This window comes from Salvia hispanica, chromosome 6 (genome assembly GCF_029641045.1).
Source record: "Salvia hispanica isolate PSC_SH4W2 chromosome 6, Shi_PSC_v1, whole genome shotgun sequence".
Taxonomy (NCBI): domain Eukaryota; kingdom Viridiplantae; phylum Streptophyta; class Magnoliopsida; order Lamiales; family Lamiaceae; genus Salvia; species Salvia hispanica.
Genome location: NC_142697.1, coordinates 37,776,094 through 37,794,652, shown reverse-complemented (window position 1 = coordinate 37,794,652; position 18,559 = coordinate 37,776,094). Strand labels below are relative to the sequence as shown.

General features: G+C 36.7%; 3 protein-coding genes across 6 annotated transcripts; 1 reads left to right on the top strand and 2 right to left on the bottom strand.

The window, feature by feature from the left end:
- Positions 1–6,148: 6,148 nt before the first annotated feature.
- Positions 6,149–8,780, top strand: LOC125205913 (cysteine-rich receptor-like protein kinase 2). Its single transcript, XM_048105116.2, has 7 exons — positions 6,149–6,893; positions 6,986–7,099; positions 7,215–7,348; positions 7,440–7,650; positions 7,743–7,977; positions 8,064–8,214; positions 8,292–8,780. Exons 1-7 carry the CDS (start codon positions 6,149–6,151, stop codon positions 8,628–8,630), a joined length of 1,929 nt encoding a protein of 642 aa, XP_047961073.1. The 3' UTR covers positions 8,631–8,780.
- MENG (S-adenosyl-L-methionine-dependent methyltransferases superfamily protein) lies at positions 7,438–11,176 on the bottom strand. Of its 3 annotated transcripts, none has more exons than XM_089061243.1 (8): positions 11,021–11,176; positions 10,851–10,915; positions 10,474–10,564; positions 9,960–10,048; positions 9,670–9,865; positions 9,301–9,400; positions 8,999–9,103; positions 7,438–7,929 (listed from the first exon to the last, which is right to left on the bottom strand). In XM_089061243.1, exons 1-7 carry the CDS (start codon positions 11,156–11,158, stop codon positions 9,003–9,005), a joined length of 780 nt encoding a protein of 259 aa, XP_088917369.1. In that variant the 5' UTR covers positions 11,159–11,176; the 3' UTR covers positions 7,438–7,929; positions 8,999–9,002. The 3 variants fall into 3 exon arrangements, with proteins under 3 accessions (XP_088917369.1, XP_047961075.1, XP_047961074.1); XM_048105118.2 differs by lacking the exon at positions 7,438–7,929 and adding an exon at positions 8,745–8,893 and having other exon boundaries at positions 11,021–11,175; XM_048105117.2 differs by lacking the exon at positions 7,438–7,929 and having other exon boundaries at positions 8,745–9,103; positions 11,021–11,175.
- Positions 11,177–11,537: 361 nt separating this feature from the next.
- Positions 11,538–16,878, bottom strand: LOC125203846 (homeobox protein knotted-1-like 6). 2 transcript variants are annotated; one of them, XM_048102335.1, is made up of 5 exons: positions 16,379–16,878; positions 16,023–16,142; positions 15,699–15,810; positions 12,459–12,697; positions 11,538–11,863 (listed from the first exon to the last, which is right to left on the bottom strand). In XM_048102335.1, exons 1-5 carry the CDS (start codon positions 16,703–16,705, stop codon positions 11,702–11,704), a joined length of 960 nt encoding a protein of 319 aa, XP_047958292.1. In that variant the 5' UTR covers positions 16,706–16,878; the 3' UTR covers positions 11,538–11,701. The 2 variants fall into 2 exon arrangements, with proteins under 2 accessions (XP_047958292.1, XP_047958293.1); XM_048102336.2 differs by having other exon boundaries at positions 11,743–11,877.
- Between the last annotated feature and the right edge of the window lie 1,681 nt (positions 16,879–18,559).

Here is an 18,559-nt window from a genome sequence, read left to right as displayed (position 1 = left end):
TAAAATCCAATTAACTATTTCAAACTTTAATAATTTAGGATTTAAGTAGCATGTTAATTCCAAATGAATTTTTCACTTCTTTAATTAAACCGATGTTATCTAGATGAAATAAAATTCACCTACATCATATTAAAGACAAAATTCAAACTAGGAATTAGATTCCAATTAAAATCCATCCAATTATTAAATATGTAATTTTCGAAAATTTTAAAGGTTTAAAACAATTGAAAAACTCATGTCTTTTCCTTAGGTATATATCTAGGAAATAATTCCATAACACACCAATTTAAATATAGACAATTTTCAATTAAACCTTAAAATTAAAACATGAAAGCATATTAGGAGAATATTCTTTAAAATTCCATCCAATTATGGAAAAGCCAAAAATTAGATCAAACAAATATTAAATTTCCTTATGTTAATTACTATGATATTATCTAGATGGACACAATCCACCAAAATCAACTAATTAACAAATTAAATCAATTTATTTGACCTAATTATTCCAATTGGCAAATTTTTAAAGAAGTCGATTATTCTCTTTTAAACTAGAATCTTGATTTAATTGCAAAATCATTCTAATTCACACAAGATATTTAATTATTCTAGGTTTAGGATTTTAAACCACAATTATAAATAAGTTGTGCCTTAAGAAACAAAAACACGAAAACGAAAAACGAGACGACACGACGATGCAACCCAAAACCCTAATTAGGGTTTGGGCCGCCACGGGCCTCGCAGCAGCCGCTGCTGCCGCGTCCAGCCTCCGCCGCCTCCTGCGACTGCCGCCGCTGCTCCCACTGCAGCGTCGCCGCCCGACGACCGCCGCCACTGGCGCGAGCATCGCCACTGCCCAGAGAAAAAGCTGTTGTCACTGCAGCGTTGCCGCCGTGACGCTCCCACTGGAGTAGCCGCCGCCCGCTGACTGCCGCCGTCTCTGCTGCTCCGTTGTCTAGAACATCGCGGATGCTGCCCTAACCGAAGTCAGGGCTGCCGCTGTCCTTCGGAGCTGCTGTTCGTCGACAACGCAGCTTCTGTCCGTCAAGGTCAGCTCCTCCGCCGCCGCCCGAAGACGACGCCGCTGCTGGACGTTGCTGCTGTCACGCGACTGTCCAGCCGCTGCCCGGCTCCAGTCCGACGTCGCAGCTTCCAAGATCTGGAGCTGATCGCCGCTGCTGTCCAGCGGCTGTGAAGCTTCTGCCCGGCGCTGCTGTCCGAAGACGAAGCAGACGCTGCCGGAGCTGCTGCCCGCCGACGACATTCCCAGCCACCGTGGCTGCCTCGCTCAGCCGGATCTGGATCGGCGATCCCCGACAAGGCAAGATCCACAGCCCGGTTTCGAACACAACTATGGTTTAACCCTTGTGATTCTTTGTTCGTTTTCAATTTAATTAACTAGATTCATCGCGGTCGCTACGCTTGACCGCGATCTTAAATCTTAATTAATCGCTTCTTAATTTGTAACAAACTTTTATGTTCATATCAAATATGCACATTTAAATTTCAAGCATTTAGCAATTTAAATAGATCTAGCATATTAAAAACATAAAACTATGGATCTAATGAATACTTGTTTAGATCTAGAATATTCTTGTGAAAAACTCAAATAAAATTCGAGATTCATAATATTCTTTCATCGATCCAAGTATTCAATCATGGACCACTTTATTTCTTGATTCAAAAACATATATTCACTTAAACACATACATATATGTAATCATCAAACATATAATCTAGTATATATTACTTAGAATATATAGATCTAATGATATTCATCATAGATCTAGAATATTTTTGTGAAAAACTTGAATAAAATTCAAGATTCATAATATTCTTTCATCGATCTAGAACATCATATCATAGATCCAAAAATAAAATCAAGAAAAATATAGATCCAACACATATTGCATTATTCAATTAATCAAATACATAATCAGAGCCTAAAAATTGGCTCTGATACTAGTTGTTGGGACTACCGCAGCGGAAGACACGGAAACCAAACAGGTCCTAGACGGATCTATTTAGGTGATTATGCATACGACTCCAATTTCATGCAATTTACATAGATCTATAGATATAACATCAAATAAACACGTAATCATGCATATTCGATGTAGATTCGATTGTTACCTCATAATCCATCATTGGATTGACGTTGCTAGCTGCACCACCCGGAGATCCTTGGTTTATCGACCACGAATCTTCCGTACTATTCCCTTGTCCTTGATTCTCCATCCGTGTGGGCGGATCTTAGATAATCAATTAAATAACTTTGAATGGATCTAGGGAAACCCAATACAAACATCAAATTGTCTAGATCTAATCCTATGAATTATGATAGATCAAGAACAATAATCAAAACCCTATTTCTCCCACGTGCTAGGCACGAAAATCGAGACAAGTGACAGAGAAGAGGGAGGCGCCGTTTTCTAGGCTAGGGTTAGGGTTTTTGTGTTGTCTTGGATTGTGTGCTAGGGTTTCCCTTTCATTCATTAATAATAGTGGACCTTATTGGGCTAGTAAGGCCATCTCCAACCATTTACGCCAAACTCAAACCCATTTTTGAGTATACGTCACACCAAAAAGTAGTTTTACTCCAATCATTTACACCATCTTTAAGTTTACACCATTTTTGAGTATTTATCTAACAAAATTTTGGAGTAAACACCATATTTGGTGTTATTCCATTGAAAACTCCAAAAATGGGTTTAGGTTTGGTGTACGGTTGGAGAAATTATCTACACCAAAAATGAGTTTTGGTGTACGATTGGAGATGGTCTAAGGGGATCCATGGAATGACTTAAGTGTTGGGCTCACCCATTAGATAAATTATTAATTAAATCAAATGACCTATGATTTAATATATTATCAATGGAATATTATTTTGTTCCACTAAAGAATAATATTGCACTCCCACTTAAATCACCAAATTACAAATAACTTGGGTCCATTTTATTTTATAATATTTCTCGCGTTTAAGATTATCTTGATCCGTCAATTTAGTTCTTTTGTCTGCTATGTGACTAGAATAAAATTAATTCTCCAAAGAGTTTTTCTAGTTTGAAACTTTATTTATTATTCGTGGAATAAATTCCAACTGCACAGTTTTCTGAATAATAAATTCCTTTTTCAAACACCTCTTGGGGATCGCCCTTTAGGGATTTAATCATACCATACTGGGCACGCGAATTCTATGAAATAATATTCCAATACCTTCATGTTATTCAACTACTACCACCCAAGATATCATGAACTTGAGTTACGTACAAACTCTCACATATTGATAAGTCAAAGTGGCGTTTGATTGAATAAACAATATTGATATTAATATCATAGACTAGAAAATACTAAACTTTCTTAAATATATTCTTTCAGTAGATAGCAATAAAGAATACATTTCGGATTAGATCCTTTCAGTGCTTTACCACACCGGTGTTACTAATCTCTTCTTAGGTAAGAGAGAATTATCACAAACACCGCAACCGTACCAATAGGTAGCCAAAGCCTATCTAGGTCGTGAATACGTTTTTCTTCTTACTAGATCTGGCCAAGTCCGCTACTGGAAAACTCATGAGGAGATTCATCGAATTTCCCTACTTGACCTTCTTAGTAAAAAGCCTTAGACTGTTTATTATATTTCAATAATAAACCATTATATTATATTATTTATTCTCATAAATAGGTAAACAAGTGGATGTGGCGTTTCTCGTATACATGCACAAGTTGACTGTACAAAGGCAAGTACGCTCGAAGCATCTTTTAGTATACAAACCCCAACACTGCCCGGGTGGCGGCGGTGACGGCGAGGACGACGGCGACGAGGAGTAGAGAGGGCTCGTGTGTGGAAGCCCTTTTTTTTTAAAAAAAATCATGTATTTTTTTTTTTTGTACTTTGTACTTTTTTTAATGAAATGAATTAATTTTCTCGTATCTGTGTCATAAATTTAATTCTGTAATTTAATCGTTATTTTAATTCCGTAAATGTTGTATTTTTTGAATTATTTTTATTGCTGCTGGCCTATGGCTGACCTAAATCTGATATGGCAGGTGGAATTTTAGTTCTGCTAACATGACACTATGGCAGGGAGAGAGAGTGACTGACCTATTTGCATTGGAGATGCTCTATAGCACTTTGCTATTCCCACTACGATTTTGCGTTACAACATCTATGACTGTTCAAAGTCTCGACTAGAGAAGCACCTCATTTCTTAGTATGAAGATTGGACATTTTCATATTTTCCCCACTTTGTACGTACTAACCAAAGAACGCTAATCAATCGTGTCATGACCCTCATTGATATCAAGTCACCACAAAAATATTCTAGAATTAGTTATCTTATTTTTAAAATTGGAGTCCTATAGACTATAGTAGTCTAAGTTTTGACGAAATAAATATAAATAAAATAAATAAATTTCCAGCCACCACAACGGAAAAAGGTTTAGCACTATATAATGGGCGTTACTGACGTAAGCATTCATAAATTCTCCAAATTAGGCCGAAATGCAAATTTTGATCTCTGACCCTACAAATTATTTTCCAACATCTAATTAAACTACACTACCTAAAAATATACTAGCATTCATTCGAAGTATTCTTCCATAATGCCATAACATTCGAAAATCCTAATAACGAAATAAAAAGCAAAATAAAACAAATCTAATAATTAACGGGAAAATATTACACAAAATCGTTAAAATAATTCGAGAAATATACAATAATATATAATACCAATTTTTTTAGTAATTCACCGAAATCATTATGGGTATAAAATTGGTTCAAATACATATGAAATTGAAGGAAAAAATAATAGTACTTCCTTCATTCTTCAAAATAAGAACTATTTTCGTTTTAGTCCCTCCTTTAAAATTATATCATATTTTTTTGTTTAATAATAATTTTTCTTTTCTATCAAGTGAGATCCATTATTTATTAATAATTTTTTAAATATATTTTCTTTCTGTATTGTATTTTAATGGAAATTTATATTTTTAAAGAAAGGAGCTAAGAGAATTAAAATAGATTAGAAAGGAGCCGTAAAAATCGACCCCACTCGCTCAACGCGACAAAAGGAGGCGCTGAAATTGAAGAAGCGTCTACGCATGCTTTTCTTTGTCAATCTTCAACACTTAGAAAATTTGTGGAAAATTTATCCTAACTTCACCCACCATTTTTTCCATTTCTCTTCTCTCACTCACTAGAATTGTTTGTTAATAATATTCAAGCACAAATCAGTTGTTATCCCTCTCTGTCTCTATCTCTATCTCCATCTCTCTCTCTCTTTCTCTGCAGAAAAAGACCAATTTCCCAGAATCGATACTAAAAGGAGTAAGAAATCTCCAGTTCTAATATCTTTTTTTCATGGTTATCTGCTATGAGTTTTTATAAATGTTTATAGATATGTTATATGTTTTTTTTCTGTTGGATTTCAAATATTTTTTGCAGCTGGATTTCTAGTTTTATTTGATAACGTAAACTTAATTTGCTGCAAAAATTCTTCGTATGATGATCCAGGATTTGGATCGTGATCCAAGGCAAATGAAATAAAGGTAGCTTTTACAGAAAATTAGGTGTTGAATTTGAAATACTTTAGTATATCTGTAATTAACAACTATCAACTCGGGTTGTATTATCTGGAAAGTTCAAAGTTGTATTTGTGAAAATTGACAACTTTGCTTCTTTGCATATAATTTATTAGTGTATGTGCTAGAAGGGAGAAATATGTGGGGTTGTTTCTATCATTTAAAAATTAATGCGGCTTGCCTACATTATTACTCATGAATCATCACAAACTTTGTTTTCTAGTTCAGATTTCCTTTTCCATTAGTTTTCAACAAGTCCCACAATTTATAAATATTTTTATTTCACAAAAAATAATGTTGTTTACTTTGAGTTTTGCTGCTAAGCGTGTAACTGGTCAATTAAGTTTACGTGGAATTTGAAGATAAACCGCCTCAAATTGCTCTAATTATCTCATTTATTTTCAAAGACTTTTTGACTTTTACGATTTTTCGAACCTTTCTATCTGCTCTCTTATATTATGATTTATGAATATGTAAGTTGTAGAATCAAGTTGCTGTTTTGGATCATGTTTCGACTATTCTTGAAATAAAACTCCCCTTGTCTCTCTCTCTAGGGAAAAAAGAAACCATGATGAAGACAAGGTTGATGATCAAATTAATGGTGATCATGCTATTACCAGCTGCATTATACGCAGAGCCAAGATCTCAGAAAATAAAGCAAATCTGTGGAACCCAACTTGAGCACAACACCACTCTCTTTGTGCCGAATTTTGTGGCCGTTATGGAGAACATAAGCACACAAATCCGGCTTTCAGGCTTCGGCGTGGCGGAGGTGGGCTCGGGGCCCGACAAGAACTACGGCCTGGCTCAATGCTACGGAGACCTTTCTCCCGTCGACTGCGTGCTGTGCTATGCCGAAGCCCGGACAGTCCTGCCGCAGTGCTATCCCGTTAACGGAGGGAGGATCTACCTGGACGGCTGCTTCATGCGGGCCGAGAACTACAGCTTCTTTGGGGAGCACACGGGCCCAACTGATCAGGCTGTGTGTGGGAACATAACCCGGCCCCAACCAGCCTTCCATGAATCAGTCAGACAGGCGTTGTCGCAGGCAGTTTCAGCTGCACCGAGCAACAACGGCTATGCACGGGCCCAGGTGGCCGTGGCCCAGACGAGAAACCAGTCGGCCTACGTCCTGGCTGACTGCTGGAGAACGATCAGCCCTAGCGCTTGCCGGGAGTGCCTGGTGAATGCGTCTGCAGCCATATCAGGCTGCTTGCCTGCTTCCGAGGGCCGGGCCCTCAACACAGGGTGTTTCATGAGGTATTCAGACGTCAATTTCCTCAATCCTGTACCTAGAAATGGAAGCTCAAGAGGTAATACAACTAGTTAAGAGTGTGTTTTTGTCTTGAGATTTTTGCCTTCTTTAGCCTTTTCTAATATAGGTCTTCTGCTGCTGCCACTGCAGGCAGAACTATCGGCATTGTGATAGCAGCTATCAGTGCAGCAGCCGTCCTAATAATGGCGGCCGTCATCGGATTTTACATACGGAAGAACAGAACCATCCAAAAGAAGAGAAAAGGTACAAGCTAACACAATTTGTGAATGTCTTTCCTAGGTTAGACCTTTCCTAAGATGTTATCAGCAATTCGTGAGGCCCGAGCAATCTTAAGAGATAGATCTTTTCCCTGTTTCAGGCGACGTGGAGAAATTAGTGAAGACCCTCCACGACCAAAGCCTAAACTTCAAACATTCCACACTAGAGAAAGCTACTGATTCTTTCAATGAAGCAAACAAACTCGGACAAGGTGGTTTTGGGACAGTGTATAAGGTCATTACTCGAAAAATCAGTAGAGAAACAAACCTCTTTGTGCATGCGTGCTTTCTGAATTCTGATACAGGGAAACAAAATCTTGATGCAGGGAGTTTTGCCAGATGGGAGAGAGATAGCTGTCAAGAGGCTCTTCTTCAACAACAAACACAGAGCAGCAGATTTCTATAATGAAGTAAACATGATCAGTAGCGTCGAACACAAGAATCTTGTAAGGTTGTTGGGGTGCAGCTGCTCAGGACCAGAAAGCCTTCTTGTCTATGAGTTCTTGCCTAACAAAAGCCTCGACCGGTTCATCTTTGGTAATAAACTACTCGTTTTCAGGTTCTAAAACTAGGTTTCTGGACCAGCTTTTCAGTGGTGTATGTAGTAATCTTTGTTCAATGGTTTACAGATTCAAGCAATGGTAAAGCACTCAACTGGGAGAAGAGACTTGAGATAATTATAGGAACAGCAGAGGGGTTAGTGTACCTTCATGAAAACACGAAAACGAGAATCATTCACAGAGACATCAAAGCGAGCAACATACTCTTGGATTCCAGGTTGCGCGCTAAAATTGCAGATTTCGGGCTGGCTAGGTCCTTCCAAGAAGATAAAAGTCACATCAGCACAGCCATAGCAGGAACACTGTAAGTTTATCAATCATACTGCTTAGGTAATAAACTTATGAACACTAAATGATCCCAAGAAAAATTCTTGTATTCACAAATTGCAGAGGATATATGGCCCCGGAATACCTAGCTCACGGCCAGTTGACAGAAAAAGTAGATGTTTACAGCTATGGGGTGCTTCTGTTAGAAATCATCACAGGCAGGCAGAATAACAGAAGCAAAACCACAGAGTATACAGACAGCTTGGTGACAATTGTGAGTTCCAAACATATCTACATACATATATATACTAATTCGATGTTCTTGGGACTAAACTAATTTGTATGGTTCAGGCATGGAACCATTTCCAGCGAAGAACAGTGGAGGAGCTCTTCGACCCCAACCTAATGCTGCATAATTACAGCACCATCAACATTAAGAACGAGATTCTAAGGGCGGTTCATGTGGGACTCTTGTGCACACAAGAAATCCCTTTGCTACGGCCAACCATGTCTAAGGCGCTACTGATGCTAGTGGGCAAGGAGCACCTGCCAGCACCAACCAATCCCCCATTCATGGATGATAAGACAATGGAATTTAACAATATCAGCTTGGACACGTTGCCAATCCTTAATAATGGCGATGCGGCCTCAGTTGCCAACCTTTCCCAGAGTCTTTTCCTTCCTAGGTGACCTAGAAGCTGAGTATTCTAAGGGGAAACTTTGTGATGTATTGCTTTGATGGGTTTTAGAGTCGAACTGCCTAGAGAGAGATTTTAGTGTAAATTAAATCATCCATGTTACATATACTCGCATATAAATTTTGACATTTTCGTTCAACAATATAGAGATACAAACAGATTTTAGTACGGATTAAGCATTAACTTATACATAGGAACAAAATTTCCAAGGGACTTGTGCTTGTGGGGAGGCTGATGTATATACCATATTGCAACCTATACCATTGCTCAACGGGTTAAAAACCCAATTCAAAAGTTGAAGAAAGCCAGCGCATGAAACTGAACCTGCATTCAGAAGGTCCAGTCTGGTGGCAAGGGTACCTTTCTAACGAGTCGCCACCAAATTCCCCATGAGCCCTGCACCAATCTCGTAGAACTTGGCCTCGGAAAATCCCACCTCTCCAGCTAGCTGCTCTAACTCCTTTCCTGCATCAAAACACAAGTTTATGGATGATATATTTTCACCCTCCTAGCAGTGGATAAAGTGATAATGCAATTTGTTTCTCATGGTTGAGTATTGGTACAATTGCTCACCAAAGTAGATTTGTCCCAAACATCATCCTTTCAATTTCAGTTTCCTCAAAGAAAATTGTGTATGTAGACATGTGAAATAGGAAATATACCCGTCAGATATTCCTTGATTGAGCTCTTCAAGTACTGATACTCGTCGGCTAGGGAGTAGCCACTTGCAATCGGAACCACTATGTAGTCAATCATCCAATCCTGAAAAAACCATGATATGGAACTGGCTTAGAAGTGTTTAATGAGATCCTGAAAAAACACATACACACAACTGTAACTTAGGTTTAAGTGATTGTTTAGGAACATCAGCAGCTAGATGTTATGAGCACAAGACATGATTTGCTAGCTTATTGTTGGAGATAAATGTTTAGAGAAATCAGTTCTAATAAATAGACATTAGACACAAGGCTTATATGATATTACAAAAAAGGTAATTTATGGCACTAAAAATTACTTCAGTATATACACACCTGAACAGAAGAGTTTAATGAGCTAGTGCTTTTGTTGAAGTCAAGAATAGATACTTTTGAACCAGGTTTCAGAACTTTATACATCTCCTCCATAGCTTTTCTCCTATCTACAATATTTCGCAAGCCATAGCCAATGGTTGCGGCATCAAATGAGGATCTAGGGAATGGTAAATCGGCCGCATCTCCTTCAATCCACCTAAGATGAATCAAGGTTCATGATAAAGCTTTAAGGGACATTTTAATCACTTCGGCCATCTCCAAAGTTTGGCTGCAAGATAGGATATGCTTACTCGATGTTCTTGTAACAGGCCTTTGATTGCGCACTCTGGCGAGTTGCAGCAATTTGTAACTGCTGTTTTGAGAAATCGAGAGCAATCACCTTTCAATGCCAATAGTCAAAGCGAATAGTCAGAGTGAGTTTAAGATGCTTATCACTTGCATGAACAATTCATGTGTTCCAAAATGCCCATAAATTTTGGGAATCTGTACTCCTAAAACTATTAACAGTTAAGCTTGCTGAATATAATGACAAGAAGATTCTGACCAGAGTACATCTTAGTAGAACCTCAAATTTAACCTTTCTAATCCTGTAAAACCTCAACCAACTGTAGATTTATTAGTGCCTTAGTCGAGTATATAACAAATCAAGCAAGCGGCAATGGTTAGAATCTCAGCTAACCGGCGGGAAGATCATTGAGCAAAATAAGAAACAGCAGATAAATCTGCCTGATAGTTAGGATCATTAGATGGAAAAAAGCAGTCGGAAAAGTAAAGAAGACAGAGAATATGGTGAGGAAAGCAAACCTTGCCACTGGTTCCAACTTTTTCAGACAACAGAAATGCCAAATCCCCACTTCCACAACAAACATCCAACACAGTATCTCCTTGTTTAACTCTGTTTTCACATGAAAAATGAACCTTACTATTCATAATCAGCTCAACTCTGACCTCGCAACATAAAACCTTTTGTACTTCATATATTTTACTAAAAATAAAATTGAGAACACAGCACACATGAAACAATGAAAAAATATAAACTCATAAGTCATACCAAACCAAATTCAAACTTAATATTGTCGAATTAGTTCCGTGTTACAAATACAAAATTTGATATCACAATCCATTTCTGTTTAATTTATCCTAAATTAGTAACCGAGAGAGAGGGGAAGCAGGAGATATACCCGCTCCAGGAAACAGCCATCCTCTTCCACACTCTATGCATTCCTAAACTGAACAAATCATTCAACTGCAAAAACCAAAATTCAATTTGAGATAATGGAAAATATGAGTATCCCAAGCTAAATTGAGACATTAAACGAAGATAAAGCTTAGAAAAAATGGAGGTTCTCACGTTATCATAGACAGGAGCAATGCGGTTAAAAAGCGCCTGCCGGTCAGCTGCGCACCTAACCGGTCGGACCGTAGACCGTGTATCCAGCCGACGCCGGCCACCGGCTGTGGACGGAAAAGCAAATTGAAGTGCAGCCATTTCATTGTTTTTTTATTTTTTTATTTTTTTATATAAATGACCAGTCGTGGGTGTACTTAATTACTTATTATATTCATATTAATAGCGTAGATTTAATTATTGCTTTCTCAATATTAGCGGATTCATAATTATAAATTCCATGCTAGATTAGATAATTTAGGATTGAAAATGGAGATTGATCGAAATATGAAAAGTGTAGATGGTTAATAGCGTTGCAAGAAAAAATTACTTTACATATAGGAGTACAATTTAACATAATGTGTGTTATTGCAATGTTGTCCTATTAACGAATTTTCAAAACTTGAATTGATTTTAAATGCCTACATGATCAATATTACTAGGTCACTGGGACAATAACTAGGCACAAAAAAAGAACAAATGAACCAACCCCAGCAGGGACAAGAGCATTTTTTTTATAATTATTATATTCGGTACTGAAATATTAGAGCAAGTCACATAAATTTCTTCTAATAATATACATAGTGATTGCATTTAACAATGTCTAGAGACAAAAACACATAACACGGAGTAGTATTTATAAAGTCATTCTCCATTCATAAATAAATGTCCAGAGAGATTTTCCATCATAGCCAAATGCATGTTCTCCGAAGGCTTCCAGTGCCTCTTCCTTTGGTTTATGAACCAGTTGTTTATCTGCTTCTGGTCCAGCCCTGTCATCTCTGCCAGTGAGACCTTGTCTACTTCCTGCACGCCATCGTCTAAAGATATTTCATGACGTACAACTTCAGCATACAATAAATGTAGAGTATATGCCCATCTCGGTTTGTTTTTCACGCGTTCTCTAATACTCCTATTATACACTCACTGATAACTGGAATCTATCTCGGATTATTCCTTATGCAAACCACGTGCGTATCAAGAGGGATAGAGGAGATTGAGCGTTTGTCATGATCATGGCATTGTCCAAATTTATCACAATCCTGAATTGTGCAAAGCTAGGTTGGATGTAATATGGGGATGAAGTTTCAAGAAAACCATGTGATTGTCTAAGATTTCGCGACTGATCAACTCCTTAGCGCACATTTGGAATTTATGTCGGATAACATGTCATGCAAGCCATGTCTTGTATCAAGAAATATAGAGGAAATGGTTAAGAAGTCATAATGAAAGCTTACTTCATGCCACTGTCTTATCATTTCATAATTTGGACTATAGGCAAATGTATGGTGAATGTAAATCAGGAAGCTATCTAGGATAGATTTTTCACAAAATCATGTTTCATGTCAAGAGATAAAGCAACAGAAAACAAAATATAAGCGACTTGGGTCGAGATACTCACTGTAGGATAAGGCCATTTATAGTGAACGTTCCACCATTCAAGCAATTTCTGCCTAGCCTCCTTCGGCAGCTTGCCTTTCTTCTTCTTCTTCGAGAATTCTAGCTTTAGGTTATTGATGTGGTCACCATACAGGCGCAAGAGTCTGTCTTTCAGTTCTCGATCCTCAGTTTTCGTCTGAGAGTCATTAGCCTCTGCCTCTCCTCCACTTAGCTCCTCGTCAGATGATAAACCACCATCATCTTATAGAAAAAAGTAAAAAGAAAATCACATTATGTAATTGCAAGAATGAAATACAGTCATTTTGTTAATAAACCGGTCATAATGTGTGAATCTTAATAAACACGAATTGAAAATTGTAAGAGTTCACTGCATAAGAGAACCAATTATTTAGTTTTGTTTATATTCATGATATTTCTCTCTCTCTTTTTACCTTTTGCCAAATAAGTAGATAAATTAAACAAAATATACAAGTAACATTGAAAGAGAAATTTATAGCCCAAAATAAAATCAGCCTGATTGGCTGAACTAAAAGTAAGCCCAAGCCCAAGCCCAGAACTAGATATTGGTCCTACTAAAATAAATATATGCACGAGCATATTTGATCATTTCGGACTTATCCTAAATAAGAATTTAAGAAAATTCTAGAATGTATACGAAAAAAATATCGGTTGCCCCAAAAACTTAATTTCACTACATAAAGCCTAAATACAATATGAATGGTCTGGCCCCAGCCATGACGGGCCCAGCAACTTTATCAAACAGCAGTCAACGGCTATTCATGTCTCTATCTCTACCCCACAAAAATTAAGATCCCCCAAAAAAAAATCACAGTGGGTAACGAAATTCATCCACTCAATTTCAAGTTTTCAACACACAATCACATAGTAGCAAAAATCAGTAATTCCTATTACCATAAAAATAACAAATGAGGTTGTATTAAAATGGAAGAAGAATAAAAAACAAGAGCGGGCCCACAAATGAGCAAAAAGATAGGGCCCATATATCGAAAACAAGCATTTAAAGGCAAGAGAAGGTGGGATGATAGCAGATGTGTGTGTGCATGTGTGGGTGAAAAAAGTGGGCCGGGCTTCAGCGTAAACCCCGGGCGCCCCATGTGAAATATTAGACCACCCGCTCTATCCGGGTTTTCGCCTACTGCCCCACTTTCTCTCACTATAAATGTATGGTGGGGGAAAAGGAAGGGAGAGAAATAAAATCTCGCAACAGTAATACTACTGCAAACTACATATAAAACTATGCACTAGCATAAATACGATATTTATCAAGCCCCACATACATAATAGTGCAACTTTATGCGGAGGATTAGACATGGAAAGCATAAATACTTTATGCAAATTCTCAGCAAGATGAACAAAACGTTTTACAAATTACGCGCAATCGAGCATCATCGATCTTAGGATGTCGCCACGCGGAGATACAAGTGGACATAACAAGCATATGTGGAAACAGTGTGCCAAAAAAGGTGATTAAGATCCTGTGTTAAAGCATTTAAGAGTGTAATTAAGAAAACAAAGACCACTAGACTCTAACTGAAAATGGAAATGGAACATATCTGAAAAGTTAGATTGTACTTTCAATCAGAATAATATACTCCATATATATATATAGCTAATGGCAGCTGTCAACACTTCTAATCTTTTCCTAATCTAGATCTTTATCTCCTAATCTCATCCACCATTATAATAAGTTCATCAGCAGCAGTGCCAGTTCTAAACTCTGCAGCTGTCACAAGCATGTATACTAAGTCGATGGAAAGGCATAAATCATGGCTACTTTTCGTGGTCGAACATGGAGGCTTAAACTAAGTATTAAAGCATGCAACTGGGATCGAAATCAGATCCTAATTGTACTTATCACACTAAACTACTGTTGTTGTGCTAATTATTATAATCAAGAACACATAAATCCACCGTGTAGCAGAATCCGAATGGGAAAGCATGACATTATTCAAATATTTAAGCCACATTAGCATGTGATTGACTAGTACTACTAAGACTCATACACTTCATACCACAATACAAAGAGGAAAAACAATATTGTCACATTAATAAAAGTTTATTTTTGCTTTAAGAATATGTGTGTTCATCTAAGTACAATTCTCTTTATTTTAATAAAACAATTCAAGTGTAGACATGGCTTTAACTGCACACCAGTTAGCAATTAGACAATTACCAATGTTTTCTCAGCTTTCATGAAGGCTGAGCCAAAACTTGAGAGTTGGAACTTGAAACACATTTTAATAATCACAGGCAGCAGCATACCAGATTTCAAAGAATATATAAGCATAACTCAATTTCCAGACAATTTATTCAATATCCTTGAAAATAGAAAACCTATGCAACATTTCACTAAAATCATAGATTCATAGCAATAAAAAAAAACTGAGAACTCTCTCCTCAGGTTACTTCTATATCTCACAGTTCAGACCAAGTCGTCCTATTTCATTGTTAAGGTTTAACATTTGGGACCAAAACAAGGCACATTGGCAGCCAGATGTTTTTAGACTTTGCTAATACGATAAGTTTGAAATCCATTTATAGAGTACATATTTATATATGTGAAATCTCATAATATATGTACATAAATATAAATTATAAAATGAACAAAACACTATTGGGCAAAAAAGAGAGCAGTGGTAGGCATGTCATCTGGGCTATTGATACGTCAAAATCAGAATCTATAGCAATGAATGGTTTATTTTCAAGCTTTAATTTTCCTCTGACACAAAACAACCAAAGATCAATGTATAAAAGGAAAACGTTTAATGAGCAAGAACCCAGGACGACCAGAATGAATGCATAGACACCAATCTTAGAAGAAGAAAAAACATATGAAAAGTGAAAACTGAACTCAAACTGATACGAGAAAACAAAGGTAAAGTGATGGCAACAGTGTTGCTAGATTTTAATGTGGTTGGTTCACTATTTCGTACAGAAATTGGACTGCACACAAAATAAAATAAATTAAACACATGCTACATTTCAATAAAAAACAGTCATGAACAAACATACAAAATTTAACACGTATATATACATAGCCGTGGGAAATGAACAAAGCTCAGTTTCAATTTTTTAGGGTTTCTTTTTGGTGTTTGTTGAATCAGTGTTCAACCATTTTGCAGTAAATTAAGTGAGACATTTTAACTCAGTATGAATGCATGAAACGATCTGTGAAGTTAAGCAAGCAAGAGAGAGAGAGAGAGAGAGAGAGAGAGAGAACCATTGCATAGATTGCCTAATTGAGTCTCGATTTTGTTGAGGAAGGAGGTGGCCTCATCAAAAGGCCTTGATAAATCCCTTTTATACTTCACCAATACGTCACAATATGTTTCCTGAATATGACAAAAAAAAATTAAAGAGGAAGAAGACATCAAGAGTTATTTAATTTTTTAAGTAAATAGATTAGCAATGAGGAAAAGGATGAAAATGTCAAAACTTGAAGATGCTAGCATAAAATAACTGTTTTTGCAGATGGACTTGCTTGTGAGTGTGTGTGTGTGTGTGTGTTTTACGGTTATAGAGAGAGAGATGAGAGAGAGAGAACCATGAACTCGTCGAGCTCAGGATCAACTTCAAAACACATCGAGACGGCGTCGTGTTTACACGCGTCTCTTTCTGGCCGGATTTCGTCAAGTAAACACGCTATCTCTGGCGGAGCTCCGACCTGCAAAAATCAATAGAAGAAAAGCAATCACAGCTCACATACAGATCATCATCATCATCAACGTTTAGAGAGTGAGAGGAGAAGCAAGCAACTAGTTAGGTCACACTTCAAAAAAGTGAATGAAGCGAAAAAATCTATAAACCTAATCAAGCCAGAACCGCAATTTTCCCCCAAAAATTGGGGAGGGAATTAGCGACGAGATCAAAATCGCGATCATCAGTTGCATATCGTCTCACCTTTTGGCAATCGATGAAAGCATCGAGCAGTTTCGGATAGGAAGGATGAGAAGCAATTTTAGCTTTGATCATGGTGGAGGCGTGCTCCTGATCGTGATCGCCGCCGCGGACGTTAATGGAAGCCGATTCCGACACCGCCGAGCACTGGAATCCCAATTCCTCCGATTCAAACCCCGGAATCCGCTGGTGGTGCTGATCGCCGCCGGGAACAAAAGTCTCGTAGTGATAGCCGCCGTATTCCGCCGCCATCATCAGATTCTCCGGCGACATTAGCGCCTTGTCTGCGTAGAAATCACCAGCTGAATGAATTCCGTACATTTCGTCCATCGCGGAAAAAGCAGCTCCAAATACAACCTTCACACACGTTCGATTTATATATATTGATGAGAATTTCTAGAGAGGGAGAGATGAGTAGCGAGAGAGCTAAGATCGACGGTTTTTGGAGAAGCAGCGAAAAATTGAGATGGCTAAGGAGAGTGAGAGTGGAGAACAAAGGCCCATTCTTTCCATTATTAGTTTCTCAACAATTCTTTGTTTTATACTTATTTATTAAATTAATAATGGAATTCTTCTTTTTCAAAATTAATTCCTTTTTGTAAATTAATGTGGCTTAGACTATTGGACGACAGAATTGAATTATAAATACTTATGTGTTGTGGGCCATGCATCATTAATTAATATGATCAAATTGATCAAATAAGAAGTAGTGGAAGTCTTGAACCGTAGAACAGAGTATGATCGTTGGAATTTAATTATGTGGTTATAATTTCTGAAAATAAAAGGAAAAGTGTCTAATAAAATGGGCTAAAATCAAACTTTTGATCTCCTAAATAAGTCCTATCTAATTGAAATTTTATGTAATCAACTGATGTGTATAGTTTTTTAAGGCAAGCTTGATGCGACTGCTTGACGTTTCGAAATTAAAGTTTATGGTTTTTTAATTGCGGATTTAATTTAACCTAGAAAATTAATCTATTGAAATTAATGATTTTTCTGTTTTGGATAAAATTGGTGAGACATTGATATTACATTAGGACACAAACTCTTTTTACAGTAAAATGAAACGAGGCAAAAGAAAATAAAAAAAACCACTGTGATACTTGGTGTTTTGTGTCAGTGATTTTCATGATGCAGTATGTAAATAGTTAAACTAGTAAATTTAATGAAGCAGCATTCGATATTCTGTTATTAATTGGTGCCACAAACACGTGTCGTGATACCAAAACTAAAACATAGGAGTATTGAATACTAGTAGTAGCATTATATATTACTCCCCCATAATTCAAGATATCCATTTTTTTTAGTTTATTATACTTGAAATATCAACCTTTTAAATACCAAAATAAATTTATTTTTCTAGCTCTTTATTAAAATATTTAATTACATTTTTTCATTCTATTTATTCCACCTAACAATTCTTTATAAAATTATATACCACAAAAGAATATTTCAAATGGCAAAAATTAATAAATGAAACCACAATGTAAGATGGTGATTAATACTCATGTAGACGCATGTGACATGAAATAAAGCATGATACCAAAAATAAGCATAAGCCAATGACATGTATACATATAGGTTGGCATACAAGTACAAGAACGTACTGTATCAATATTCAGGCAAGCCTCAAAAAATCGTGGAATAATAAGATTTACTTTAATTGAAATCGAAGTTGAATGACTTTAAATAATTTTTCAAAGTAAAGCTAATATGACAAGGTCGTCAATGACACTTTTTAAAATGTCAAATGATAATTTGCAATTCTAATACTTCATTTGTCCCACTAGTGAGACGTTTCAATTCGTACGTTGTTTGCATAAATAATATTCTAACTAGTTAGAATGAAGAGAAAGTAAAGTAAATAAAAGAATAATGTATATACGATTATCTTCTATTATATTATTCTCTATCTTACTTTAATTTCTTTATATTCTAACTATTTATTCGACCGAAAAGAAATGTCTCACGGTGGAACAGAGGGAGTAGTAGATATAAATTCTTATTTATAATGTGATTATTACTGTATTTATTTTATTTTAAACAATATAAATGATTACACTCTATTATCAATTGTAAAAATATTATTAATATGGATAAGTTTGTCACATGGCATCTTTTCCCGGTGACTATCTTGATCCAATCAAACCTCAACTTTGAATGTTATTTGTGACAAAAAAAAAA

Coding starts and splice junctions, on each gene's coding strand:
- LOC125205913 (XM_048105116.2), top strand. CDS start 6,149: ATGATGAAGACAAGGTTGATGATCAAATTAATGGTGATCATGCTATTA. Junction 7,651..7,742: donor CCTCGACCGGTTCATCTTTG/GTAATAAACTAC, acceptor AATGGTTTACAG/ATTCAAGCAATGGTAAAGCA. Junction 7,978..8,063: donor ACAGCCATAGCAGGAACACT/GTAAGTTTATCA, acceptor CACAAATTGCAG/AGGATATATGGCCCCGGAAT.
- MENG (XM_089061243.1), bottom strand. CDS start 11,158: ATGGCTGCACTTCAATTTGCTTTTCCGTCCACAGCCGGTGGCCGGCGT. Junction 9,401..9,669: donor CATTAAACTCTTCTGTTCAG/GTGTGTATATAC, acceptor TGGTTTTTTCAG/GATTGGATGATTGACTACAT. Junction 9,104..9,300: donor AATCAAGGAATATCTGACGG/GTATATTTCCTA, acceptor GTTTTGATGCAG/GAAAGGAGTTAGAGCAGCTA.
- LOC125203846 (XM_048102335.1), bottom strand. CDS start 16,705: ATGGACGAAATGTACGGAATTCATTCAGCTGGTGATTTCTACGCAGAC. Junction 16,143..16,378: donor CTTTCATCGATTGCCAAAAG/GTGAGACGATAT, acceptor TGATTTTTGCAG/GTCGGAGCTCCGCCAGAGAT. Junction 15,811..16,022: donor CTGAGCTCGACGAGTTCATG/GTTCTCTCTCTC, acceptor TGTCATATTCAG/GAAACATATTGTGACGTATT.